This window comes from Megascapheus bottae, chromosome 11, assembly GCF_031878675.1.
Source record: "Megascapheus bottae isolate mThoBot1 chromosome 11, mThoBot2.hap1, whole genome shotgun sequence".
Lineage (NCBI taxonomy): Eukaryota > Metazoa > Chordata > Mammalia > Rodentia > Geomyidae > Megascapheus > Megascapheus bottae.
This window is the reverse complement of record NC_143519.1, coordinates 7,030,614-7,058,008: the sequence shown is the minus strand read 5'-3', so window position 1 is coordinate 7,058,008 and position 27,395 is coordinate 7,030,614. Positions and strand designations below refer to the sequence as shown.

Genomic DNA, 27,395 nt, shown 5'->3' with positions numbered 1-27,395 from the left:
AAGCCACGGGAAATCTTGCTTCATTCCCAGAGTAAGGCCAGACCCAGGTCTGGCCAGTGCTGGAGAAAGGACAATTCTTAGGCACTGTTGATGGAATACCAAATAATGCAACTTCTTTGGGAAATTATTTCCTCTAGAAGTTGTGGTTCCAGTACATGCAGAAGAAAATACATTTAAACAGAAACTCGTATGTGGAAGCAGCTTGTCCACGGCAGCTGATGCATAATAAACAAAATGTATTATATTCTCACACTACATACATAAAAGGATCAAATGAATCTTAAAAATAGGATGATAAGTGGAAATACCAAACATAAAAATGCCACTTCTTCCATGACCTTATATAAAATTAAATGACCAAAATAGGGAAATATCATATAGACCGGAGTAAGTTAACCGCTTCAAGTTTGGGAGACTGGAAATGCCAAGGATGGTTGAAATAAAATGATTTTTCAGGGCCGCGAGTTTTCCTAGTGGTAGAGTGCTTGCCTAGCATGTACAAAGACCCGGGTTTGATTCCTCGGTACCACATACATAGGAAAAAACCGGAAGTGATACTGAGGCTCAAGTGTAGAGGTCTAGCCTTGAGAAAGCCCAGGGACAGTGCTCAGGCCCTGAGCTTAAGCCCAGGACTAGCCAAAAAAAAGAAAGAAAGAAAAAAGAAATAGCAAGTCTTCCATGAAACATTCTGGAGTTAATAACTTGATCTGAATGATACTAGAGAATCAAATGAAGTGTATTATTCACAAAGCCAGATGAATTATGATTTGTCAGTTCACAGCTAGGAGATGAAAAATTTTAAAAGAACATTGCCCCCAATAAGGGAAAAAAATGTAAAGAATTTGTTTAGATCCTCTGTCGAAGTCCTGAAATGCTTTTGTAACCAACATTCTTCATAACTAAGCTGCACTAGATCTCAACAGAAAATAAAAGGTTGGTTTTGTGTTTTATAATTATAGAAAGGTGAAAAAGAGAGAAAAACAATTTCAATTATTCTTTGGGGGGGTTTTTTTGATGCCAGTCCTGGGCTTGAACTTAGGATCTAACACTGTCCCTCAGATTTTGGTCAAGGCTAGGTAGTGCTCTACCACTTGAGCCAGAGCTCCACTTATGGCTTTTCAGTGATTAATTGGAAATAAGAATCTTACAGTCTTACCTGCACCCTCCTTCCCCCCATTGGCTTCAAATAGCAATCACGGCCTCCTGAGTAGCTAAGATTACAGGCACAAGCCAATGGTTCCTGGCTTAAATTAGTTCTTTGGTGTGAACTAGTGTACATAATTGCATGAATTCAGTATCCTTGTTTGTATAACTGTTTTTTCCTACTATTTCTATGAATTTGATTATTGTTAATGAATTTGCCATCAGTGCCCTGTCTCTGTGGTTATTTACTGTTTGGATATTCATTTTAACTGTTTTTACCCTAATACGTACAGTGTAGAAGAATGGATACTGTCTTAACTTCCTTGCCAGGGAACAGGATAGTGTTTTCATTCAAGACTTTATAATTTTCCTCATGTAGATCTTACATATGAACTTTCCTCCTTTTTAATAGAAATGTGATCTCATTTTTAATATATCTAGTAATAGTTGCAGAGCTGCATACATGCCTGTCTTCTTGACCTTGTAATTGAAATAGTTTGATTTGGTTTTCTTGGTGTTATGGATGTGCTTGCCAAGAGTGATAATGTTCGTCACTGAGTCTATGTACATTTTTAAATCATTGCCTTGTTTTATTGACTGGAAGTCCTAAACATTGATTCTGTTAGAAAATTCCTTTTCAAAGGAAATATGAATTTTTCTCTCTTTTACATGCTCAGGCTGGATTCTGGTGACATTTATAATGAACTGAAAGAAGCATATCCTTCTTATCTTCCTCTGTATGTTGCACGGCTTCATCAGTTGGATGCTGAAAAGGTTAGATGTGATCACGTCTTTAATAAATCTTACTTTGTACAATGAAAAAAAAGAGTCCCAGGGCCTTTAGAGCCCGGGCTGGCTTTGAACCGCAAAAAATAAATAAATAAATAAATCTTACTTTGTTTATAGTAGTAGGATTTGTAGGAAAGTGCCAGCCACAGCCACTTAAAAGGCCATGGGAAGGGCTTGGCTGTCTATCTAAAGATGTAAAAAGATGTCCAGAACTAGCTGTTGAGAACACTGTGGTCATCAAATTAGTTAGCCACTTTTGTTGATAATAATCTCATCTATTTTATCTTTTTCTTTTTATGGGAGGGTAAAGAGTCTGTCACCAGCTGGGGATGGATTGGGGTGAGGGAGTTGTAGCTGTTACTTGTGTCCTCATGTGGACTGGAACAATACAGGCAGTCACATCTCTGAAGTCTTCACAATGTGCAGAAAAGGAGTTAGGTGGCGAATGTCAGGTGGATGTCCTCAACATTGAAGCTCTGGTGTCGGGGGGGGGGGGGGGCCTTTCAGGTGACCACAGAAGTGAAATGCCCCAGTACATCATCTCTTTCTCTCTTCCTTTTTTTTGTTTTCTTTTTCCTTCCCAGGAACGAATGAAAAGACTGACTGAAATCGTGGAAGCTGCAAATGCTGTCATTTCTCATATAGACCAAACAGCCTTAGCAGTTTACATTGCAATGAAGACTGACCCCAGGCCTGATGCAGCTATTATAAAAAAGTACCTAACCAGTAAATAATCTTTCTTGCATCTCATTTCTTAGTTACTTGTTTTAAAATGAGGAACTACCTTTTACTATTGTTACTGAGGGTATTCTTTTTTATAGCTTCACCACCAGGATTATCCATAGTTGGTTACTTCATCTTAGAAAGTTTATAGTAATTTTCTTAAATTCTGTAAGATTCAGCCCGGAAAAGTACTTGGTTTTCTTTCCCGTTAGACACTGGTGAGGTAGAAGAGAAAGCAAAGCAAGGCTAAGGTTGGGATGAAGTGTTTTGGGTTTGAGACTCCTGAAACATTTTACACCTAGGCTGGAAGAACGATTTGTGTTTTAGTAAGGTCTGAAGTGACAGCAAATTAATGTAAGGTAGGGGGTAGTTAAATGGCAAGTAAGTAGCATGGCCTCTGGGACTTCAGAAAAAAGAAGATCTCTTCCTCTCTTAGTCCCAGCCAGATTGTAGAAGGTAATCTGCCTGCCTGCCTGGCTCCTCTGGGCAGATGCGTCTTCCCAACAAAGACAAAATGCGTGAGAGCTGGAGGATGGGATTGGATGCCACCAATCTTGGTGCAGGCTGGGTCTCCTGCAGCCTCTGCACTGAGCATCCTTCTAAGTCAGTACGGTCGGCTGTTTGTGTATGTTAGCAGTGGAACAGCCAGCACACACAAACAGGGCAAAGAGCATGTTGAAAGAAACTCTTACAAATATGTCAAGCCTGGAAATGGCCTCTTAAGTGAACTCATAGAATCAAAGCAGCTCGGAACCTGTGTTGTTTTTTTAGCAGCAGATTTTGCCCTACATAGATTTCGTGTGCTCTGCCACATGGCCTCCACTATGACATGGATCTTGGTGGGCAAACTCACAGAGGAGCCCCTGGGTTGCGGGGCAGTCACCGCCAGCCCAGCAGGTCATGGGATGCACATTTCACTCCTAGTCCCTGACCTCACTCTCGTCTACCCCCAGCTGAGGGTCCCACGCATCACTCAGTATCTTCACAGCAGCTGACATGAGCTGCCAGGAAGCCCCAAGTAGGCATCTATTAGAGGAATTCTTGGAGTGAAGCTGTGCCTATATTTCACTCAACAATGGGTTACAGGGTCCTGGGTACTTGGAATACACTGGTCGGCTTTCTTTGCCTGGAAAGGGACTAGAGGCACAGATTCAAGAACCTGCTTGCTCTCTTTAGAGTTTCTAACTGGAGGGCTGTAACCTCTGGGCTCCAGTTTTCTTTGCAATGTGGGAGATAATTCTTAGTTTCTTAGCCTTAGTATGGTTTTGAGTGTAAATGAATTAAGATGCTAAAATGCTAGGATAGTTACTGGCACATTCAGAGGGAACATTTGTTACTCTACTTACATATTAAAATAATGTGCATGGCTAGAAGAACCTCTGTCCATTTGTGCACACATGATATTTGAAGAAAATCATAGATTGAAAAGGTACTTCTATGTTACTGGTTACAGAGCTAACAATTTAGAGTCAATAAATACTTCAGCTCTGTTGTGTATGGCATTCTGTTACAAGTACTGCTAACCTGTCTCAGCTAACCCATGTGTTCAGTGTTGTGGTTCATTTTTTATTAATAAGAGCGAATTCTACTTGATACACCATGGATATGCCAGATAGGTATGTGTGTGGTAGGCCACACAGACACTGCGTTCATTTAATTTCAGATAAAGCCGTCTTTGAAGATAAATGTGACTGATTTATGAACTGTGTTTTTATTTGGCACCCAGTGATATGGACAAGCAGAAGTCCACCCTGGTAGACGCCCTGTGCCGGAAAGGATGTGCGCTGGCCGACCACCTCCTCCGCACACAGGTTCATGACGGGGCAGGCGCCGGGGACGCGGATGGGAAAGAGGAGGATGGAGAGAGCACTTTGGACTCTCTGTCAGAGACATTTTGGGAAACTACAAAATGGACAGACCTTTTTGACAATAAGGTAACCTCCTGCTTGTTGGAATACTATTCTTCATAGTCCTCACAGACTCCTTTTTACCTGCTTGCCAAAGGGGGGAGGGATAACTGCCAGGGACTCAGCTCTGCTCTCAACAGGATACCTTGTCAACCCTGGTACTGGTGTTTAGCCCGCCTGTTTAAAATGTTCACCATTATTTTATGCCAGCAAAGGGTCTGCTTTAACAATAACTTTGGAAGCATTTTCAGAATGTTTGGAATAGTTTGAGTTAAACCAGATCTTATATACTTGTTGGTTAGGGAAAGAAGGGCTCATACTGATTGGTTTAGATGTTATTTTCCTGAGGACTCTGAATTCAAATAATCTCAAATTTTAGCCACCCAGGTTTGTGTGTGTGTCTGTGTCTGTGTCTGTGTCTGTCAGTCTTGGGGCTAGAACTCAGGGCCTGGGAGCTGTCCTCAGCTTTTCTGCTCAAAGCCAGCTCTCTCCAGTTAACCCAGGCTGGCTCGAACCACAATCCTCAAATTTCAGCCTCCTGAGTACCTAAGGAATAAGCCCCATGAGCCAACAGCACCCAGCTTAGCCAACCAGTCTTAAAACCCAGTTTTGCAAAGGGATGTTGAAGAACTTTGCTTGGATCAGATACTGAAGGTGTTCTGTTCAAATCACTGGGTGGTGGTGGCTCATGTCTGCACTCTTGGCTACTAGGAAGGGAAGATCCAGAGGATTACGATTAGGAGCCACCGTGAATAGAAAACCCACGAGATTCCATCTCCAAAGTAATCATCAGAAATCTGGGCTGGAGGCATGGGTCAAGGTATAGAGCTCCCCAAAAGCAAGCAAACAAAGTACCTAGGCTCAAGGAGGCCCTAAGACTGGAAAAAACGAAAAATTTTAGCCTCTTTATCTCTGCTCTCCGTGATTCTTTCGTTAAAAATGATGCAGCAGACCATTTTTTGTTTTTTGTGGGGTTTTTTTTGTTTTTTGTTTTTTGTTTTTGCCAGTTCTGGGCTTGAGCTCAGGGCCTGAGCACTGTCCTTGGACTTTCTCAAGGCTAGAGCTCTACCACTTGAGCCTCAGCACCACTTCCAGCTTTTTTCTATGAATGTGGTACCGAGCAATCGAACCCCGGTCTTCACTCATGCTAGGCAAAGCACTGTACCACTAGGCCAAACTCCAGGCCCACGGACCGTTTTTAAATCAGTCTTCCGTGGAGGTGAGGGGAAGCAAAATGAGTAGCATTCTCCTTAGCCCACACAGACCATGGTTCTCGAGAGGAGCCTGAAGAATAGGAGCCGTTCTTTCTATATGCTTCCTTACCTCCTAAGAAAATGATACTCAGTTGTTTTCAGGGCACTCCAGGAGTCCGTACTGCACAGAGATTTTTAGATCTGAGATTTGACCACCTGTGTTTGACCCCCACTTCTACCATTCTTCCCTGTGACTAAACACTGGTGCTCCACTTCTGATGTGTTTAACAGGACAGTACCGACATTGGGTGTGATGAGGTCCCAACAAAATGGCAATTTCCTCCCAGTGAGGGCCTGAGTGCTAAACACTGCTTACCATTGGAGCATGCGCGTGAATTAGAACCTGGTCTGAACCTTTGACAAGTGACCTGACAGAGGCTGATAAACTTGTCTTGTGAACGTCAAAATGAGATTGTGGTAGTGCTTCCACCTTAGCGGCTGTGGTGTTCCTCATTTCTCAGCTGCGTGTATGCCAGCACTTCATTTGCCTCTGGGATTCCTTTCTGGGGGACCCTGCATTCTCTGGTGCAAAAACACGGGTGCCACAGACAAGAGGAGCACGTGCATGTAGTCTGACTTAACGTTTTTATTCTCACTTGCCATTATAGTGATTTCCCATGACTCAAATTTTAGAATTTCTATTCTTTCTTTTTTTGGTAATTGTATCAACTCTGGTTTCTTTAGCCTGAAAAGTAGTATTTTAGAGTGGACTTTAAAATTAAAAGGTTGATGATTTCTCCTAAAAAATAGTTTTCTACCCCCAAATAATTTCTGCTGTGGAACTACTAGACCTTTTGAAGACACTCAGTATCTTTTTAGCTATGTTTACTGTAACATTCACCTTAGAAGCTAAACTACGGCTAAAGCCCCTTTGCTTCCCTTATTAAAAGCTATATGGCTTGCAAGGTAAATACTTCATAGATAATTTTATCTTGTTTTGTGTCATAGGTTTTGACATTTGCATATAAACATGCATTAGTAAATAAAATGTATGGGAGAGGCCTTAAGTTTGCAACTAAACTTGTGGAAGAAAAACCAACAAAAGAAAACTGGAAGAATTGTATTCAAGTAAGTGCCCTTTACGTCATCCATGCTGAGAGCTGCCTGAGCACCGCACAGTCTGCAAGGGAGTGTGGGGGTGACAGGGTCTGTTCTCCCCGTGAGCGGTTAGGACTCAACTGCTAGTGAGGAGAAGTAGAAGGGCACGAGACCCCGTGAGTGAGCTCCACAGCACTGACGATCATGCTCACGCCTGTGGAGGGAGCTTACGTTAGCTTCAGCAGGGGCAAGATCCTTTAGCAAAGAAACATCCCCTTGAAAAAAAGGCCTCAGCTCAGTAGTTTGCAGAGTTTGTATTTCACTTTACTGCTCATGTGTGACCATATTTACCATACATATCTCATGCTCAGAAATGCTATAGTTGAACATTTTGTTAGCTTCTAGTATCAAAACTTAATTTGACGGAAATTATTTTATGTCTCATGCTGTCTTTGGTTTCTTCTTGAAGTGTATAAAAAGGTAGGAGTGGAGAATTAGTGGTGCTAGCTTTCTAGTCAAGAGCAGCTCCATTTCACATTTAATACTGAACCGGGTGTGATGGTGTGTGGAGTATTTGTGGGCACTTTTTCTGTTGCCCTGGGGTTGGTTGGTAATGAAGTTGGGTTGGTTAATAGAAGGAAGGGTTTGTGTGCTATTACTAATCGTCACCAGGTGTTTGGCACAGAACTTACCCTGAATTACGGACCAGGAAGGCTGTGAGCGCCTTGATAATACATTCTTGTTTCTTGTAGCTGATGAAATTACTTGGCTGGACCCACTGTGCATCTTTTACTGAAAACTGGCTCCCCATCCTGTACCCTCCTGACTACTGCGTATTCTAAACTCAGAACCAAGACCTCGCATTTTAAAACAGGAAGTTTTATAGTGAATCGATAAAAGAAATGGTGGCATTTTTAGTCTGTTGCATGTTTTCATCCACTCTCCGATGCTGATCATTAAAATGATGTGTATTTATCAGAGAATTCGCTGGCTTGTGGCTTCATACATGGGAATGCAGCCTCTGGCGTCACGGTGGTTCTCCTGACGCCTCACACAGCTGGCGAGGGAGGTGAGGCCTGGCCGCCGACGCCACCTATATTGCGGCTTTTTAGTGTGCATGAGAGGCCCTCAATGGTAACTTTCTTTTAACTGCAAACCTGTAAATTTTATTTTTTATTTTATAAATGAACAGGGTTTTAAAATGCTCGACTTTGATTTTTTTCAATTGTATGAAGGCCTTAAAAAAGCTACATTAAGCGTAGCTAAAATTATTTATTGGACTGAAAATTAAAATGTCACTTCGAGATTTTTTTTTTTTTTTTTTTGGCTACACATTTGCATTCAGTTACGGGAGAAAAATAAAACCGGCACAAGGGGTGTGGTGCTCAACGGAACATGACGATTTCATTTGTTTGTTTCATCTTGAGATTGTGACCGGCAAGTCTTTCACATTCTCATCTGAAGTGCACAGCAGAAAATGAATCAATAATACATTTTTAAGTACCAGACAGCTGTACCTTCATCTGGTATTGTAAAGATGCGCCTATGGTATGTTTATTATTGTTGAAATAATGTAAAACATGAATAAATGTGCAAAACCACAGTCCTAATACACCATATGCACTCTGATACCTTAAATTTTTTTTATAAATAATAAAACAATATTGAAGCTTCTGAAAGTTGTTCTTAATTTTTCATAAATCAACTTTGGGTTGGAACAAAATAATAAATTAATAGACAAATTAAACATGAGTTAATTTATTTTATAATGTTTCTTATAGGCTTGCAGTTATTTGAGTATATTTCCAGTTCTATTGTATGACTATCGTGTATGTTTGACTTTTTTATTTTCTTTCTGGTTACTTCTCCTGCTTCTCTTATCCTGCCTTCATGAAATAAATAGAAATAGACAGTATTAAAAAAGTGTATGGCCACTTGTCTGGTACCAAATTGTGTGTGTACATGGTTTTTCCGTCTTTTCTCCTTAGAATTTGGTGCAGTGGAAGACCATCAGCTGATCTAGTCAGTCCTAGCTTCTGTTCATCTGATGGAAGCAGTAGCACCTTTCTGAGAAAATGCCAAAGTGCCCAAACCATTTGGCATCTGAAGTCCCCAGTTCTGCTGTCCCATGCCTCTTCCTCCCCACACACAGACCCGTCCCTGCAGGTTCCCTTCAGTGAAGGGTCCAGTAAGTGCAGTGCAGAGCCACTCCAGGCTTATGCTGTCAGAGCATTTCTTCATTTCAGAATCTGTTGTAACCCCAGGCCTTGCCCTTCCTTGTGAACATTATCAAGGGTAATTGGCTCGGAAGTTTTCTTGGCCACCATTTTTTGCATGTTCTGATAGGTGCCCTCTCACTGGAGACGGTCGTAAAGCTGCCATGTCTGCACTGTGTGGTGCTGGCTCAGGCCTGTGCCTGCTGCAGGAAGCCGGGCCCTCCAATATGAGCCAAAGAGTGGATGGAAACAGTGCATGAGATGACCCAAGACGCAAGAGGGGGCTTTCAAAAGTATTTCCGGTCTGTGTTGCCAGAGCTTGCCACACGCACTGAAAACAGTTGAAAGAGCTAGGTAAGTATCGGGGGTCAGGGCGGGTGGACATTCATGACCCCTCTCACCCATGAGAAGCAGGACCTAGGGTCTTGGATAGGCCTTTTCCCATCGCATTTGCTCCTTGCTAATAGTACAAATAGTACCTGCTTCCTGGAACTAGCTGCTCTTTATCTCCGAAGTGCCCAGAGTGGGCCTTTTAGCCAGCACACCTCTCAGCTCTTCCCTTCTCGTCTCTCCCAAAGAGATGCCCCGCAGGTGCATGACTGGGCACCTCAACTGGCCCCCTGGGGTCTGAAGCAGAGAAAGCAGGCACGGGCAGAGGACCTTCCCCTGGCTCTCCACACCACCTCTCCACTGGGCGGAACAAGCAAGGCAAGCCCTGAGTTTAATCCCAAGTAACACCCAAAACAGAAATCCTCAACACTTCAGGAGTCTGAACATAAAGCAAGAAGAAAATGATGTGCTATTTCCATAGTAAAGCATAAAAATGTTGTTTCATCCATATTGTAAAGACTTATCAGCCCTTTTTGTGTCAGAGTAATATTCCACTCATATGATGTGCCACATTTTGTTTTTTCATTTGATTCACTGGAGGCAAATACTTAGGGACAAAAATTGCTGTTTAATAGCATGCTGATTTTTAACCTTGTAAGAGCCCCGTTTTTTCCCAAGGGGGGGTGCGGGATATACTTAGGTTTCCCCATGCCATTCTAGTCCTTGTGTCCTAGGATCTCCTTTGTGTCTCCCCCACTCCCCACCCCAAGCCATAGGGCTTGAACTCTGGACCTGGGCACTGTCCTCAAGCTCCAGCTCAAGGCTACCACCCTAGCACAGCGTCACTTGTGGTTTTCTAGTGGTTAATTGGCTATGAATCTCAGTGCGTGCCTGGGCTGGCTTTGAGTGATCCTCAGATCTCAGCCTCCTGAGTAGCTAGGATTATTGGTGTGAGCCTCTGTACCCACCTTGGTTTGTTTTTGTTTTTAAGTCAAATTTTCCATTACACATCTGTGTGTGTGTTCCTGGGTGAAGTCTTGCCTGCTTCCATCAGTTGAATTCTCCTCTTACTGAGTAGTGGAAGTCCTTTATAGTTTAGATGCAAGCCCTTCTTCAGGTATGTTTTGCAAACAATCTGTCGCCCTGGCCCCCATCATTCTTTATGCTGTCTTCTGAATTGAATATTTGCTATCTGAAGTATCTAAGCTGTCATTTAACTCAATGTAGGTGTGCGATCTATTTCAGTTTGGTTTTGTTTATGAAATTAGAGGCGTGTCAAGGTTGCATATGTTTATAAGTAGTTTGAGATCACTGGCCTATTTCTGAAATGTATTTGTTCCATTCACCTACTTGGCTATCCTATACTGATACCAACTGACTTGATGACTGGAATCCATTCTAACAAACACTTGTTTCCAGATTGGCTTATCACTCCCACACTTGTTTACGTGACTGGGAAGCAGCTGAAAGTCAAACAGGCAGGATGGTTTAGACTGCACCCTACTGGCGGATGTGGGGTAGTAGTGAGGGGGGGCTGCCTCAAGTGCCAAGGCCATCCTGGGCCCTGGTGATGTTGTGGACTCCACCAAGTTCCCTGTTCTGTGCAAGGATGCATTTAATAGGGCTAATTGTAAATTGTATTTAATTTTTTTATTTTGAATGTTGACATTTGGCTGGCAAAGCTGTCTTTCCCCAGGAAAGCCAGCATATCCCAGCCTGGAGGCTTAGTTCACGCCACGCCTCATTTCCACAGGCCAAACATGGCTCCTGTCTTTCTTATACATGGTTGTAAAAACCAGAAGAAGAAAGGGAAGTTCCAGAATATTCTACAGAAACAGTATGCAGCCCTCCTAAGACAGTGTTCTTAACCTTTGCAACAAAAGTTGGCTGAGCTTGGCCTAACACCATATTGCCCAGGAATAGTGCAAGTGTCAAATTTACAAGTTTTGTTTGCTTATACTAGCTAACAATCTTCATCTTGGAATGACAGAATTTTTTTAATATTCCCTAATACAAACAAGCTGTATTTTGATTTTTTTTAAATCTAGAGAATTAAACAATAGTCCTTTCCTCCTGTTTGAGGGATTTTAATTGGAAAAATCGTTGCCAGAAAATAAAGAACAATTCAACAACTTGAAATTGTCATAGATAATTAACACAAAGACAGTATTTGATATTAGTAAAATTTTTAAGTTCCTAAGACATGTACTTCCTCACTTTTTTTTTTTTTTTTTGCCAGTCCTGGGGACTGAGCTCAGGGCCTGAGCAGTGTCCTTGTGCTCTCTCAAGGCCACTTGAGCCACAGCACCACCTCTAGCTTTTTCTATGTATGTGGCACTGAGGAATCGAACTGGGGTCTTGGAGCATGCTAGACAAGCACTCACCACTAGGCCAAACTCCGGGCCTCGTACTTCCTCACTTTATCAATGGCAATACCCACTCCCTTCTTCAGTTAAAATCTGTATATGTAGTTTCTTTTAAGGTATAACAACCCTGTCAAACTCAACGTCAAACAGCATCTATTAAATGCTGGGCACTGGTAGCTTAGGAACTGAGATCTGACAACCCCATTCAAAGTCAGCCCAGGTAGGAAAAGCCAGGAGATTTCCTTTCCAAAATAATTAGCAAGAAGCAGCTGGAGGTGTAACTTCGGCGGTAGTGTGCCAGCTAAGCAAGCAAGCTGAGTAAGGTAATGGGTTCCATTTATTCTAGGCATACAAGGGGTCTCCGTGCAACACCTGGAAGCTGGCAAGAGATCTTCCTAAAGCAATCAATTTCTAATTGCTCCATAACACTGGTTCCTAAGGCGCGCTCTTTTCTTTAGTCCCATTTCCGTATGCCCTTAAAAAGTTTGACTGTTGACTCGGGATGCTCAGCCAAGAGAGTTGTATCAAAGATTTGCTTGAATCTGTCCAGGAATTCATAGTCGGTGCTGAATCTGAACTTGTTGGCCCACAGCAGCACGGTGCCAGGCTGGCAGAGGTGCCCCATGGTGATCAGCAGCTTGTCCAGGAAGTAGTGGTGGTAGACAACATCGGAGGCCAGCACGTAGTCGTAGTAGAAGGCCGCCTTGGGCCACTTGTGGTCCAGCTCATCTCCCCACACCAGTTCCCTCACCTCGGGCACATGAGCTGTGTGCGCCAGCGTATTTCTTAAAAGATTGTACTGAAGGTTTCCCAGGACATCGGGCAGATCTGTCGCCGTGACTTGAGCTCCTAAGAGAGGAATGATAATCCACACAGTTGCCATGGAGAGAAACCTAGTCCCTGTCGCCATAACAGCAGGACGCATTTCATGTAATTTGGGCTCTAGCCTTTCTGTGGGTGAACCTGTCCTGTCCACTGATGGACGGCTACCACCCTCCCGAGTCCTACCTGGTCCAGCAGACCCCAGCTTCACTCCCCCCCAGTCGTGAGGACCAGCAGAAATTCAGTCAGCTCTGTGTATAACTGGTGGATTCGGGTCTCTTGTCCCAGCACTCATTTACAGCTCCAGAGAGCAGTATGAATGCCCACAGGAAATGGGTGGGGAGACGGAGCAAATCGTGGCTGCATTTGCTGACATGGTCTTAGTAAAGGTCTTTGGGGACAAAAGCAAGAAAAAATAGACCAACCTAAAATACTGGCCACAATGGAAACCAGGCCTGGTCCGGCACCAATTTCAAGTACTTTAGCATCTCGGAGCTTCAGTTCTTCTGTGTGTTCCTCCAGGTACTGGCACAAAGATAGAGCCTAAAAAACCATTACAGTAACAATTTTCACGTGAGATCGGAGCACAGCAACTCAGTGTCAAGCCCTTCGCACCTGGAGTTCCAGCCTGAGAATGTTAAAATACTGTCAGTTTATCAAAGACATTCACTAGAACCAAGAGACATTTTACAACATGCCACATCTGTATGAAAAGCATAATTGAGAAACAAATCTGTCATCTCCAAGAAAGAAAAAGAGGGCTTGGAGAAGGTGAGTAGATGCCAGTTCTTGCAAATGGAGTTTACCATGCACAACAAACCCCTTCTACTGGTTTTATCATGGTGGGTCTCCTATAAAAATTCAAGTTGGTTAGAAGTGTGCTACATTAGACAACCAAGCAGTTTTGGGTCTTTGCCCATTTCAAGTGATTTATGCAAGAAGCCCACTATGCCAAAAGTACTTCACTCTATCTTTAGGGAGTTAACAAACACCCTGAATAGCTCACTGAACACACAAGCCTTTGTTTGTGAAGTGACAGGATTCAAGAGTGACTGTCTACTAGGTGACATCAATTGGTTGGCCCCAAAATCATGCAGGTATGAAAATAAATTCATTAATGAAACGTCTTTGTATCTTTGAGTTTCCACAAGGACATAACACTGGGTTCACATGGATGGTAGCACAGCGATAAAGGAGTATATGAAAGACTGTGAGGCCTTATCGGGAATGAAAGTGAAATGGAGGCCAGACACGACTTAAACCTATTATCTCAGCTACTCAGGAAGGAGGGTCTCAGTTCAAGACTGGCCCCTGAATATCTCAAAAAACAAAATGCAGATTAAAAAAAAAAAAAAAAAAAAACAAGTCAAGCAGACAGGTGCTCCATTACTTAGGTATGTTATACACTGCCTGCGTGGTCTGTCTGCCAAAGCGTGAGAACAGGAGGGTGGGGAGGTGGTTAGTGTTTTCAAGCTTGTTAAGGAAGAAGCAGGGGGTCTTTGAAGAAAGCATACTGGTCCTCAGGCATCAGTGCTTCCTGGTCAGCCCTGAGACCTGGAGCTGCAGACCCCGCTTCTCTCCCCCTGTCCACTCCTCCAGTCCACCTGGAGCGCACCGTGAAGATAGCTGGATGCGCCACAGGCCTCCATCCTGGAAACCCAGCCCGGGGCCTGGGACCAGGCAGTACTCACGCCCAGACACGAAAAATGCAGCCCCAGCTTCACAACAAGCTCTCAGCCACACTCAGAACAACCAGGGGTTCTGCCCCGAGCCGTGGCAGGGGAAAGGAGTGCTGGCCCCTGGAGTGCTCCGGGAGAATGCTTTACCCATCCAGGAAACCGTGCTGAGGCCCAGGTCCTTGGCTTTGAGATGGGAATAATGGCTCATTGCAGCTAATAGGGGCCCGGGGAGAGCGACAGTGCTTCATTCCGAAGGCACAGTTGTTCTAGGTCAGGAACTAGACACGACCGTGCCTCTGTCGGCCATATGTTAGCGAAGGCAGCGGATGCTGTCACCACCCAAAAGCAACTCCTTGTAGCCCTGGCTCCTCTGGCCATGCCAGGTTGTAAACGGCCAGTGAGGCCTGTGGGTTTGGCCCACACATGCCTACTGCAAACCCTAAATTCTTAATTCCTGATTCTCAATGGGGTGAGGGTTAGTTAACATGAAATAATGTTTCAAGAAGCAGAGTGGCCGGTGTGGATGTGGTAGACATTTGTCTAGCAGGCAGGAGGCCCTGGCCCCCATCTTGGCATTGCCACAGAAGAAGAAAACCAAAAGGAAAGGGATAAAAAGAGGGGGGGGTATGTCAGGTCTCTGCAAAGCCCAAGCACAGCTCTTGCAGTACCCTCGGATCCTCGCTTTGAGGGGCACAGAAGACGAAAGCATGGGACCAGTTCCCAGGACGCCCCAGACAGGCTGTCATTTTAGCTCCCGGAAGCTGGCGTTACCAGGTTCACTCACCGCGGGCCACACCACCGCTCCGAAGCTCTCGATGGATTCCTGGATGACAATCCTCCTACCAGCAAAACAATAATGCTCCTGCGTGTAGCTGGCATAGTCTGTAGGAACAAACGTCCGGAGGCTCTGAAGAGATAGTTCTGCAGAAAAAGAAGACAGAGCTCGTGATGGATTTATCCAATGCCAATGCGCCCTCCCCTGCCTCCGCCTCACTGGGGTGGTTCCTGCAGGCATGCCCCACCACACCCCACTTCCAGCCTGTGTTGGAGGCCAGGAGAAAGCAAAGTGGCCCAAGAGAGCTTCCTGGCAAGACAAACTACACACACATGAACCCGACTAATCTGAGGTCTTGAAAAAGGAAAAGGAAAAAAAAAAAAAGGAATGTTCCTAAAGCACCCAGGTCTCTGCAAAGCCCAAGCACAGCACTTACGGCACCCGTGGATCCTTTCCACATGCTGCGGGCACATGCCCGCCCTACATTGGTGGGCAGGCAGCTGTCCGCTGAGCTATTAAGTTACTACTGCTTTAAATACCGCTTCAACCCCAGGAGCACGAGAGGAGCACTCAGATACCAAGAAAGGAGGGGACGCAGGAGTCACAGCTCACCACCCAGAAGAATTCCAAGAGCCATGAGGTAAAATGTCAGGAGGGAGAAAGCTGAGCAGTCGCCCTTTGGCGCCTTGGCTGGCAGAGGAGAAGTTGGTCCCGTCAGCTGGAAGCCCAGGAGGGCCCTAAATTCTACCTGCATATCACTGGCCCCTGCAGCCTAGAGGTCTTTAGAAAATCCACTAGAACAGGGGCCGAGAGAGTGAGCATGTGAAATACTGTCACCAGAAATGGCCACTTGAGGTGGAAGAGGGAAACAGGGGCCACCCTATGGCAAGTGCAAGCCCCCCAAATTCCCACAGCCCCACTGCTGGTCAGCAAAACCATTATAACAGGTTCCCAGAAACATGGACGGTGCTTTTTTGATGTCAGTGGAGTGGGATTGCCTCGTGCCCGTGTTCACAGCCCTTCTTCCAGCAGGAAGAGCACATGGTGCATGAGGAAATGGCCCTAGACGGGGGGGGGATGGCAGCCAGTCATTCCTGAGCCGTCAGGGTGCTTAAGGTCAATAGCGCATCTCCTCCCGTGGCCTCCACCCTCCTCTCACCACAAAGCTGAGTTTCACTTGGAAGAACTCACGAATACAGAGCCAGTCAGGTGCTGGAGTTTGTCCTCATTTCACGCTGCCTCTCAAAGTGGGTGGGGGGGTGGAGGGAGGCCTCAGGGAAAGGACAGAGGCCCTACCACTCTGGGGAAGCTTCTGAGGTCTAAATAAAGCACTCGCGCTGGTTATATAGGTGCTCCACCCCTTGAGCCATCCCTCCAAGCCCCTGTGTTTATTTTGTGGTGCAGGCTAGTCATGAGTGTCTGGGTCCCCTGCGTCTTTCCCCAGTGCTGGGATGACGGGTGCATACTGCCCTATGCCCATCTCAATGTCACTTCCAGAGACTGGCATATAACTATGTTCCCAGAATTGTCTTACATTTTTGCACAGGTTGGAAAGTGTTTATTTACTGCATTTCAAATCTTGCATTTATATGCAAGGTAGAAGACAATTTTGAGCTGAGTACATGAACACACAGGGACAAATCTGAATGCTATATTTATGCCTTCAAAAGGCACTTTTTGACTATCCTTCATTATATAAAAATTAGAAGGAAATGGAATCTCTAGTCTCTGAAGAGAAGCGCCTGGCAGTTGGACTTTACCTTCTGGGGGTTCCTTGCAGTCAGGGTCCTGGAAAGCACCTGCCTCCTTGGCTTCTAACCAGTCGCTGCCCAGGGGGCTGGTGGCTTCTCCCAGACACTGGGGCTGCTGTGCAGAGCCGAGCCACGCGTCCATAGCCAGAGCCTGCAGAGAACAAAGAATGGACAGAACCCCACACTCGGCCCAAGTCGAAGCTGGCCCTCGGGGAGCTCCAGAAGCCTTAGCATCTGCCAAGCCAAAAAGAATGGCTGCTTGCCAGCTTCATTCCCATGTGTGCCAGGCAGTCACCCAAGGAGCTGCCACCTGGTTTTGCAGCCTGAGGTGCAGAGAGATCATTAAACACATGCAGAACCACGCACAGGAAGCCATGGCAGAGCTGGTGAGGCCTGGGGACCAGAGCTAGGCTGCTCAGGCAGTGACAGCAAGTTTTTGGGGGTGCTTCTGTGAATCGATGCTTCACCACCAGCTCCGAGTCTTGTCGCACCACACTCAGCTCTGTCCAAAATGGATTGCTCATGTTTGGAACTGGAATTCAGGGACGAAAGCATGGCACACTGCTGGGGGGATTTGTGGAGAATGGGCTGCCACCAGCACTGTGGCTCTGTGTCCCCCAAGTCCCTGCTGGATGGAGACAGCAGAGAGCTGAGCTGCAATCAACAGCCTGACCTGGCCCAGCTCGCCACACTTGGCAGTCCTGCCACTGCTCGGTGCCCATTTCCTTATGGGCAAAAGGGTAGAAGAGGATCTGCCAGCCCCTGGGTGGTGGTGAGAAACCAAGAGCAAATCCAAAAATGTCCTGATTTGGAAGAGGGGGCTACGGTGGGGACCGCCTACTGGCATCACAGCCGCACTGGGAAGCGCTAAGCATGTTCTGGAACACAGAGTGACTTCCTGGAATCCTCTCCAGCGCCATCAGAGCACACACATGTCACGGCACCCTGTCTCACGAGAGAGGATTCGGACCCCGGCCCAGACTGAATTCTCCTGGGCATCGTCGGCAGGTGACAGAGCCCGGAGTCCAGGTGGGAATTCACCTGTTCCCCATTCTGGGCCAGCCTCCGCTGCCTGGGCTCAAGCCAGCTTTTCCTGAACTGGTTTGCCAACTCACCAAACCAGCTTAAGCATACTCGGCTAGCTCCTGCTTCACCAGGTTATTCCCCCTCCCCCGCCCCCACCCCCACTCCGCACACTTCTTCCTTCCTTACAGCTTACCGGCAACTCCAAGAAGTTATGGTTCCACCTTAAAACAAAACCAAACCAAAAAACACAGCAGACTGTGCTGGTAATCCTACCAACTCAGCAGGAATCTGAGAAGCACAGTTCAAAGCCAGCCCATGCAGGCTAGTCCATGAGACTTTTTGGCCAGTCCTGGGGCTTGAACTCAGGGCCTGTGTACTCTCCTTGGGCTTCCTCAAGGCTGGAACTCTACCACTTGAGCCACAGCACCACTTCCAGCTTTTTCTGTGCATGTGTTACCAAAGAATCGAACCCAGGGCTTCATGCATGCTAGGTGAGCACTCTACCACTAGGCCACCCGCTTGGCCTCCATGAGACTCTTATCTGCAATGATTCACCAGAAATCCAGCTGTAGCTCAAAGTGGAGGAGCACTAGCCTTGAGCAAAGGAGGTCAGGGAGAGCACCAAGGCCCGAGTTCAAGCCCCATGACAGATTAGCCCATTTGCTGTGGGACTACCCGGCACTGTGGGGAACAGTTCTCTTGAGTGCTGGCTTGGCCATGCACAGTGTCTGTAGAAAATGCGGTTTTGGTGACACAGTGGGAAACAAGAGGAGGAAACAGAGCATGCACACGCCCAGCTGGAATGGCTAATGTCCCCTCCGGAGCTGTGGAGTGGACACACAAGCAGCCACAGCACATAGGAACCCGCCCCACTCACACACATTCTCTATATTACATTGAACACATTCTTTTGCATGCAAGGAAAGGAAACGGATTTTCCAATATGGGTTAAATGAAGGGACTCTTTCCTTCATTGTAGTTCCCAGGAGAAATTCATTTTTTTCACTTCCTCTCACCAAGACAGCCGTGCATGGAAAAGCGTGGAAACAACAGCCTTAGTCTACTCAGTGGCTATCACTCATGTGATAGAACATACGGTCTGTATCACATGTCAGTGTTTATTAAAGAGCTGCACGGTCTCTCAAAGGGACTCCTCATTAGTGTCAAGCCGTTAGTGCTTTCTTACCTTAAGAAGCAGAAGAGATTGAGATTTCAGTGTGTCCTTTGGTCCCTCATGTTTTATAGAGGGCTGCACCTGAAAGGATTAGTTTGCCATGAACAAAAGCCAGCCAGTGGACGTTCAAGTTATTTACGGTAGCATTGCCTGCTAGTTCGGAGAGGCATGCTACTTTGCTAGAATTCTCTCCCTTCCTCCCTCCCTCCCACACACATACCTGTCTCTTACACAGACGTGCACACACACAGAGTTCTTGCGACATGAAATGGAATTGCCTTTAAAAGATCCAGAAATATCTCTCCAGCAGAACAGAGGCTGTCCGGCTGTATCCAGTTGCTGAGCTGCCATTTGTAATGCAGCCTTTGATTTCACATTTAATGAAGTGGGGGTTGGGTAGCTGGGGTTTCACCAAGGCTTGCAAACTTGGTTCATGGCAGCTCCAGGGACGGGTGGGTCTGCCGTGGACTCCACCCAGGACCCCTAAGTGTACAAAGGGGTGGGAAAGCAATGCCAGAGAAGAGGAAATCTGTCCACCAGATGGTGAGGGATGGCATTTGTGGTGATGACAAGGGTGAGGCAGGCTGGTGGTATCCGAAAGGATCTTTTAAGAAAAAAGAAGCCATGGTACATTGTTTAATTGAAATAAGAGCTAGAAGCATCTGGATCTGGTAGCTCAAAGCTATTATCTAGTGACTCAGGAGAGGTGAGGATCTGAGATGTGCAGATCATGGTTCAAAGCTAGCCAGGGCAAGAAGGCATACGAACCTCTTATCTCCAATTAACCACCAGTGGTAGAGTGCTAGCCTTGAGTAAAAAAACAACAACAACAAAAAACACAGGGACAGCACCTAGGCTCTGAGTTCAAGTCCCACAGCCAACAAAAAATAATAAGGGCTAGTTAAAAGGGAAGAAGGTAAGTCATGTTCATTTATGAAGCAGCTCTGAAAACCTTAAGGCTGGGCCCAAGTGAATGGAGCCCTGTAGATTATAGTCATTCATGGCAGAGTTCAATCAGTGAACTGATGGGGAGAGATTTGAGTAGACAGAAAAAGCTGATTTTCAGTTTTCTGCCCATCTTTGGCACACATTTCCCTACTGGGAAATGTTACTGGTGTGTTACTGGTGTGTGTGTGTGTGTGTGTGTGTGTGCACGCACACACACACACACAGGCCAATTTCTTTAAAGTCAGGATTGTTACCTGAATGTGCTGTGGACTCATAATAGCTCAAGGAAACCGGCATTTTCCCAGCTCCATCATCATCGTGCTTTTCTCCTCTCACTGTGGCCACATCTGCCATCTTATCTTGTATTTCTATCAGGATTTCCACCAGCAGCCATCATTGCTGTAGAAAATTGGTAACCTTAACTTGTGGATATTAGATCCAAACAGTACAAATGCGATGACTCAATATTTGGGTACCCAAGGTTGTGGACATGGTCTTGGAGATATAAATATAACTACATTGACATAAAAATCTATGATGAGCTATATACTCTATAGACATATATATTATATAGATTGATATATATACATATGACATACAAACCCTCAGCTTTTTTTCCCAGTGATTGTATATAGAGAATCCCTTCTTGAATACTTGTTTGTTAAACCTGACATTTGAAATATGATGTAAAAATCAATGATAATAAAATCTAAAAAAACACAAAGAAAATAGGAAAAAGAAAGCCACCATTACAATTTGATTTTTTAAAAATACAACTTCTTAAAGTCTGAGTCAGGCATAGGTGTACATGCTGCAACACCAGCTACTTAAGAGGGTCTTAAAGTTGCAGGCTATGCTGACTGTGGCTCACGCCTATAATCCTAGCTACTCAGGAGGCTAATATATGAGGATCAAGGTTCAAAGCCAGCCCGGGCACGGGACAGACCTGAGACGCTTATCTCCAATTAACCTCTAGAAAATGGGAAGTGGGGCTTGGCTCAAGGGTGAGCTGAAGAGCTCAGGAACAAAGCCCAGGCCCGGAGGTAGGGCAGTAGCCTTGAGCTGAAAAGCTCAGGGACAGTGCCCAGGCTGAGTTCAAGCCCCATGACCCACAAAAAAAAGTTGCAGGGTGCTGGTGGCTCATATTATAATCCTAGCTACTCAGGAGGCTGATATTTGAGGATTAAGGATCAAAGCCAGCCTGATTCTAGCACCCAGGCCCCAAATCAATTATATATATTCTGTAATCCTGCTATCAAAAACACAAGGTAGTATTTTTATACCAACTTCTAGGTATTTATTTTTTAATTAAAAACTCCTTTTACGGAAAAAGAGGTGTTCTTTTTGTTCTTTTTTTTGTTCTTTTTTTTTCTGAAAAAGAGACCTGTAACTCTTCTGAACACTTGGTTCAAAAATCATCTTTCCCATGGCTTCTATGGGAGCTGAATTTGATCTCTCACTTCCAGGAATCAGGATGAGCTAGCACAGAGGATCCTCAACCCAGAATTGTGGGCAGTTTTCAAAAGTCCCTGGATGCCTGAAACTCTGTAGCAAAGCTTGAGGAGGAGCCTAGAAGTTAGGACTGAGCTGGCCCTGCTGGGCTTGGCTCTTGGCAGTGTGGCAGTGGCCCCTCCTGAGGTTCCGGGGAGGGGAGAGGGAGGAAACAGAACACACAGTTATGTTCAAATCCTTCTAGCGGAGGGAGGAGGCCTCTGATCTGCAGGCTAGTTGGGGCTCTGGAGGGTTTGCTGGTGAAGAAAGCGCACTTCTCGACTAGGCAGGTTTGGACTGGGTAGGAAAGAACGGTCTAACAAGCGGTGGTAGACCAGTTGATCCCCGGAATCCCAGCTTCATGAAAAATGGGCCAGAGGTGGAGTGTGTCTGGTATGGACCAGTCAGCATGGGCCCTGCAGCTGTCCTCTCCCTACCTCAGGGTCTGCTCTCACCCAGCCCGCTTCTCTCAGCCCTGGATTTTATGGAGGACCACACAGGAGAGTTGACATAATTGTATCAGATCATGCTCTGATTTTAGCAACGGCAGTCGGCCATCATTCCGAGAGAAAAGTTTTTTTTCCCAACAGAGTTCTATTAGGAAAGAATGTGTTTACCTGGTGGAACTATTCTGGAATGTTCCACCGTGGGTAATTCCTTCTGTTCTTTTTCCCCCTTCTAGGTCAGACTGGATTAGTCAAGAGAACAGGAACTGAGGGGCCCATCCTGCCTTGGGGCATCTGCTCAGCCCCTCTTGGCTCTAGCCTACTCGGTCAAGAACTAGGAACTGTGTGGAACTCTGCTTAATATCTCTCTTAGAGAGGGTAGCCTCTTACTCTACCTTCCCCAGGAGGTTCTAGGAGGAATACATCTGGCCTGTTTTCTTCTCCAGTCCAAGAAGAGGTGTTGGGTGGAGAAACGTGGAAGCCATTCAGTAAAGCTGCCTCCATGAACATCTGTTGGAGAAAGCTCTTCCACAGCTGCCTTCCCTTATATCATCAAGACAAAAGCTTTCAGGGAAAACCAGTGAGAGATGGCAGGATCTTGTTAACAAAGTTCATTTAAATTGTAGCCTCACCAATGGGGTACGTGTGTGTGTGTGTGCGTGCCCCTGTATTGCATGTATATGTGTGTATCTGTGTCTGTGTCTATGTGCAATCTCTGACCTGATTATATGAACATAAAGCACAGATCACTTTGTGAAGGTAAACTTGGGAGCAAAGAAGAGGATGATAAGCAAATGTTGATGATGAGGAGGAGAAGGAGGAGGAGAAGGAGGAGGAGGAGGAGGAGGAAGATAATTACAACAATAATAATAAAGGCTGGATTTTTTTGCCAGTCCTGGGCTTGAACCCAAGGCCTGAGCACTGTCCTTGGACTTTCTCAAGGCTAGAGCTCTACCACTTGAGCCTCAGCACCACTTCAGGCTTTTTTCTATGTATGTGGTTCTGAGGAATTGAACCCATGTCTTTGTGCACTCTAGGCAAGCACTCTACCACTAGGCCAAACTCCGGACCCTAAAGGTGGATTTTTTTTTTTTTAAAAAAACATCATCAATGATAAAATAATCCGTGTAACTGAAATGTTAATGGCAATTATGTTTTGATAGATGTGTTTTGAGTGGATTTTTTGCTTACTTGCACTCCAAGCTGCCATAAATTGAGCTCCTCCAGCAAGTTTCACTTTGAAGTAGGGACCAGGACCGGAGGAGAGACTGAGAAGGGAAAGGCAAAAGAAGAATGAGTTTTCCAGTTGCTGGCTGCTGCGGGTTCTGGATGTCATTCCTGGGAGCTCCTCAGGAACTTACTGAAATCAGCTCAGACTTGCTAAATCAGAGGACCCAAGGGGGAATTGTTTCCATGTGGACCTATTAGCCAGTGGTTAAGGGAGACTCTGTGCATTTCTGGGTTGTTCAGGTTCAGGTGCATCAAACCTTGAATTCAAGAAGCTCGGTAAGGAAGCAGGAGGGGCAGGGTGAACAGAAGTGGAGAGGTGTGATCATGAGTCCCTGCGCGCCATGGCCAGAGCAGAGAGGACAGGAAGGATGAGCTAAAACAGAACAAGAGTCTAGTCTACCCTCATCTGCTGGCTCCATTTTCTATGGTTTTTGCATTCCTCATGCAAACCTGAAGCAGGCTTTTGTTTTCTGCTTCATGTTAGAACAACATAAATGGGATGCACATTGCAATAATCCCATTCATCGTAAAATAATGATTGGTTCTTCTGTTATGAACAAAGCTCTAATGATATGTGGTAAAGTGTGATGAGTCAGATTGCTTAGGACCACATGTGTTGAGGGGTTGGACGACTGCCACAGATTTTGCAACCAGGAAGAGATTGAGTTCAACCACAAACACAACACCTGAGTGAGAGTTTATCATCAAGGATCAGGGTAGGTGTAAAGGAATAGAAGATTATTAAGAAAACCTCAGGGTAAGAGAAGTTGTGCCTCCTCTGACCAAACAGGCAGGTACCTGAAGGCAGGTTCTCAGACAGCTGGTAGAATCCAGATTGTTTGAACTATAATGAGAAAATGTTAATGGTAATGGTAACGCTAATAGAATGCTAATATTAATGATGCAAGTGACCGCATAGTTACTTTTCATTGAAAACCCATTTATAAATACCGCATGACTTTCCCACAGCAACTGTGGAACTTTACTTTCAGTGCTGGGGACAGCATAAGGGAGAAGAGTTTGCTGTCTGCTTATTTAGCTCCTCCCTAAGGATAGCAAGATGCTACGCAACAACTATTTCTATGGAACAAAAAGGGAGATAATGTATGAAATAAAACCATACTTTATAGTGAGCTGAGCTACATGAAAATAAATATCAGCTGTGTAAACAACATCATCAAGGGAATAATGATAAGATGGGTCATAGGCTCAAAATACTTTTGCAAAAGTATATTTTAAGGAGAGATTGTTATCCAAAATAGAAAAATAATTTAAGACTCAACAGTAAGAAAATGAGCAATAAAACTTAATGGACAAAAATAGACTCAATCATCTGTTGTCTAAAGAAATATATTTATCTGACAAAATTAAAAAATAAAATTAAAATCCATGTGGGGGAAAACAAACCTTGAATATAATAACAGTAATATTTTAGTGGAGACTTGGTGATAATGGGTTGTGTTCCATATTAGTTCCCCAAGGGCAAGTCTAACAGAAACAAATCCTTTCTCAGAATGTTTGTAGAAAACCTTGAGTGGAAATCAGAAATCAGTCACCAAGTAGATGCAAGCTGAAACCCTGAACTGCAGGCTAAAGTGTGAGGAAGATCAGGTGAATGCCCACAGTGCTGGTTCTCTGCCAGGCTTGGCAGGAGCAAGCTATCCAGGGCTCCAGCGTGGGTTCATCTCTTCATTCCTGACATATGAATCACTCGAGGCCCTGGAATGACAGCACAGTGATCTCCCCAAGGAAAGATTGCAGTATGCCGTAATACACAGACAACAAGATCAGAAATACTCAGTTACACATGCACGGAAAACAGTGCTCTTATCCCACAGCCAGAGATCAACAGGACAGAGCAGGAATATATCAGGCCTTTCTCTTGAGAGGATAGACGTGATTCAATGTGCATTTCCCAGAGGATTTCTGCCACCATCCACCTGTCCCTGTCCCCAGACGGTGTGGATTCTGGTGTGAAATGCATTCCACGTTATCCCTGCCACATCAAACCTTCTGCATAGCAGTGGCCTGGAAGTTGACCAGGACCCAAATATAGCCTCGCTTTTTTAGCTCTCCTGGCACAATGGAAAGAGGATCATAGATCGGTTATAAATGATGCATGCTATCAAACATAAATCATTTTATTTAGAATCATTCTCTCATTATTTTTTAAAATAGATTTTTAAAAAATAGATGGGTTAGAGATTTTTTCTTTCCTCCCCAAATAATTGTTTTTTCTCACAGGAAAATTTCTCCTGCTTCTCTTTATCCAGATAATTGTGCTTTCATCAATAAGTATCAGGTATTGTCCCCAGCAAGAGGTCTTCTAGAACATTTTCTTGATCAGTTCTGGTTCTCTATCATCTTTTTTTGTGGTGTGGTGGAATTTTTCCTCTTTTCAGTTTCAGATAGGAATGGCCCCCAGTGCTGTTCTCCTATGCTAACCTGAAGCCACCATTTTCCATGTTACCTTCAGGTTGGAGCCATTTTATCCTGAGCAATGTGTAAAAGTAAATATTGCCTCCACTGGGCCTCTGGCAGAAGACTGTGAACACTCTTCTGCTTTTGTACTTTGGATTCCTGTCTATAGAGAAAATGAAGGTTGAAACTTTGCCACCTGGCTTAGTTACTGGCACGAAAAAGATGCCCATTGAATGTCTAAAAAATACTCATCAGAGGAACAGAAAAGAGGACCAACTTTTTCCTATTCTCCCAGCAAAATTCAGATCAAATTGAGGAGTTGAAATAGATTCGTTTCTAAGTAGAGAAATAAAATTAACAGCTCAAGTGTCTCGTTTCAATAATATGGTGAAAAGCACAGAAAAAATTACAAACTAATAAATATAAGTATTTCTACTACTTCAGCTTAATATTTTGTATTTGCTTTGATTTTTTTCTTTAAAGGTGGATTAGGGAGTATAGCTTAGCAACAGAGTGCTTACCTGCATGCATGAGACCCTAGACTCAATCTCCAGCACCCAAGGAAAAAGATAAATTATAAGAATTAAATAACAATGGCAAAATTTAAAAACAACAAATAATTTCAATTGGATTATGAGAAGATAATTCAGAGAACTTTTGTTGCAGAGAGGGGGCAAAATGAGGAAATGGGTTGGTATGAGAGGGGTGAAGCAATGCTTTTTATTTAGAAGAAACGATGGAGGCTGTTAGAAATTATGGTAAAGTGAGTGAAAGAATGCTGAAATAGTAAGGGAGAAATGCTTAGTGTAAGCTGGAGTAGATGAATGCTGTGATTTGAACATTTGGATCTCCCGAAGTGCATGTGAGAGCTTACTTCCCACTTCAGTTTCTGAGATGGGTAGGGTCTTTCAGAAGTGGTTTAGAAGAGCTAGTGCTCTTGTGGATGGGATTAGAATCCTTACAAAAGGGCCTAACCGAGCTGTTTCACCCCCTTTCCTTTCTACTATGTAAGGATACAACAAGAACCAACTTTCTATGAAGAACAGGCCTCTGCTAGATATTGAATCAGCTGGCACCTTCACCTTGGATTTCCAAGCCTCCACAACTGTAAGAAATTAATTGCATGATCTTTGTAAATTGCAGAGTCTAAGATATTTTGTTAATGCAACCTCAAAGTATACAAGCAAGGAGAAAAAAATACGTAGGTGATTTGGTAAAGTATTTGAGAAGTTTCTTCAGCTCTCAGTGGAATATAAACAAGGTTGTTTGCTTCTAAAAATGCAGAGAGAAGGGGCCAGGAGTTTGGCCTAGTGGTAGAGTGCTTGCCTAGCATGCACAAGGACCTCAGTTCAATTCTTTGGTACCACATACATAAGAAAGCTGGAAGTAGTGCTGTGGCTCAAATGGTAGACCCCTGAGGAAAATCCAAGGACAACACTCAGGCCCTGAGTTCAGTCCCTAGGACTGGCAAAATAAACAAACAAATGCAGAGAGAGTGTCCAAGGGATAAGGAAGAAAGTAAAGAGATGAAGCATCTAAACAAATGGGTACTGAGTAGACTCTCACAATGCACTAAAGCCAACAAGATTTTTTCCAAATATTTTTATTGTAATTAATAGAAGGGTTACATTATATTCATCAGATAGAAGGTACATTACTTCACAAATATTGATACCCTTTCTCAAGTCATGGTCCCCATTTCCCTCCCCCCCACCCACCGCCAACAAGATTTTTATGACTAAAAATGCAAAATGAAGCCTGGTGCGGTGTCTCACACCTGTAATCCTAGCTACCTAGAAAGCTGAGATCTGAGGATCACGGTTCAAAGCCAGCCTGGGCAATAAAGTCTGTGAGACTTATCTCTAGA

At 44.6% G+C, this 27,395-nt stretch overlaps 2 protein-coding genes across 3 annotated transcripts in view; one reads left to right on the top strand and one right to left on the bottom strand.

Annotated features, from left to right (window-relative positions):
* Tpp2 (tripeptidyl peptidase 2) overlaps positions 1-8,180 on the top strand; it is a 65,468-nt gene extending 57,288 nt beyond the window's left edge. For both annotated transcript variants that reach the window (XM_090341908.1, XM_090341907.1), the window contains 5 exons: positions 1,821-1,917; positions 2,517-2,647; positions 4,382-4,589; positions 6,764-6,883; positions 7,606-8,180. In XM_090341908.1, coding sequence (XP_090198034.1) covers positions 1,821-1,917; positions 2,517-2,647; positions 4,382-4,589; positions 6,764-6,883; positions 7,606-7,695 — 646 coding nt within the window. In that variant the 3' untranslated portion in view covers positions 7,696-8,180. The remainder of the gene's footprint in view (positions 1-1,820; positions 1,918-2,516; positions 2,648-4,381; positions 4,590-6,763; positions 6,884-7,605) is intronic.
* A 3,857-nt stretch (positions 8,181-12,037) lies between these two features.
* On the bottom strand, positions 12,038-20,272 carry Mettl21c (methyltransferase 21C, AARS1 lysine). The gene is made up of 6 exons (XM_090341688.1): positions 20,195-20,272; positions 19,005-19,073; positions 16,802-16,943; positions 15,051-15,187; positions 13,013-13,130; positions 12,038-12,614 (listed from the first exon to the last, which is right to left on the bottom strand). Exons 1-6 carry the CDS (start codon positions 20,213-20,215, stop codon positions 12,220-12,222), a joined length of 882 nt encoding a protein of 293 aa, XP_090197814.1. The 5' UTR covers positions 20,216-20,272; the 3' UTR covers positions 12,038-12,219.
* Positions 20,273-27,395: the final 7,123 nt, after the last annotated feature.

Excerpts from the sequence above, each read along its gene's own strand:
- Mettl21c (XM_090341688.1), bottom strand. The coding sequence starts at position 20,215 with ATGAGTCCACAGCACATTCAG. Across the intron at positions 16,944-19,004 it reads AATCTCTTCTGCTTCTTAAG|GCTCTGGCTATGGACGCGTG; the intron begins GTAAGAAAGCAC and ends TGTTCTCTGCAG. Across the intron at positions 12,615-13,012 it reads CATTGTGGCCAGTATTTTAG|GAGCTCAAGTCACGGCGACA; the intron begins GTTGGTCTATTT and ends TTCCTCTCTTAG.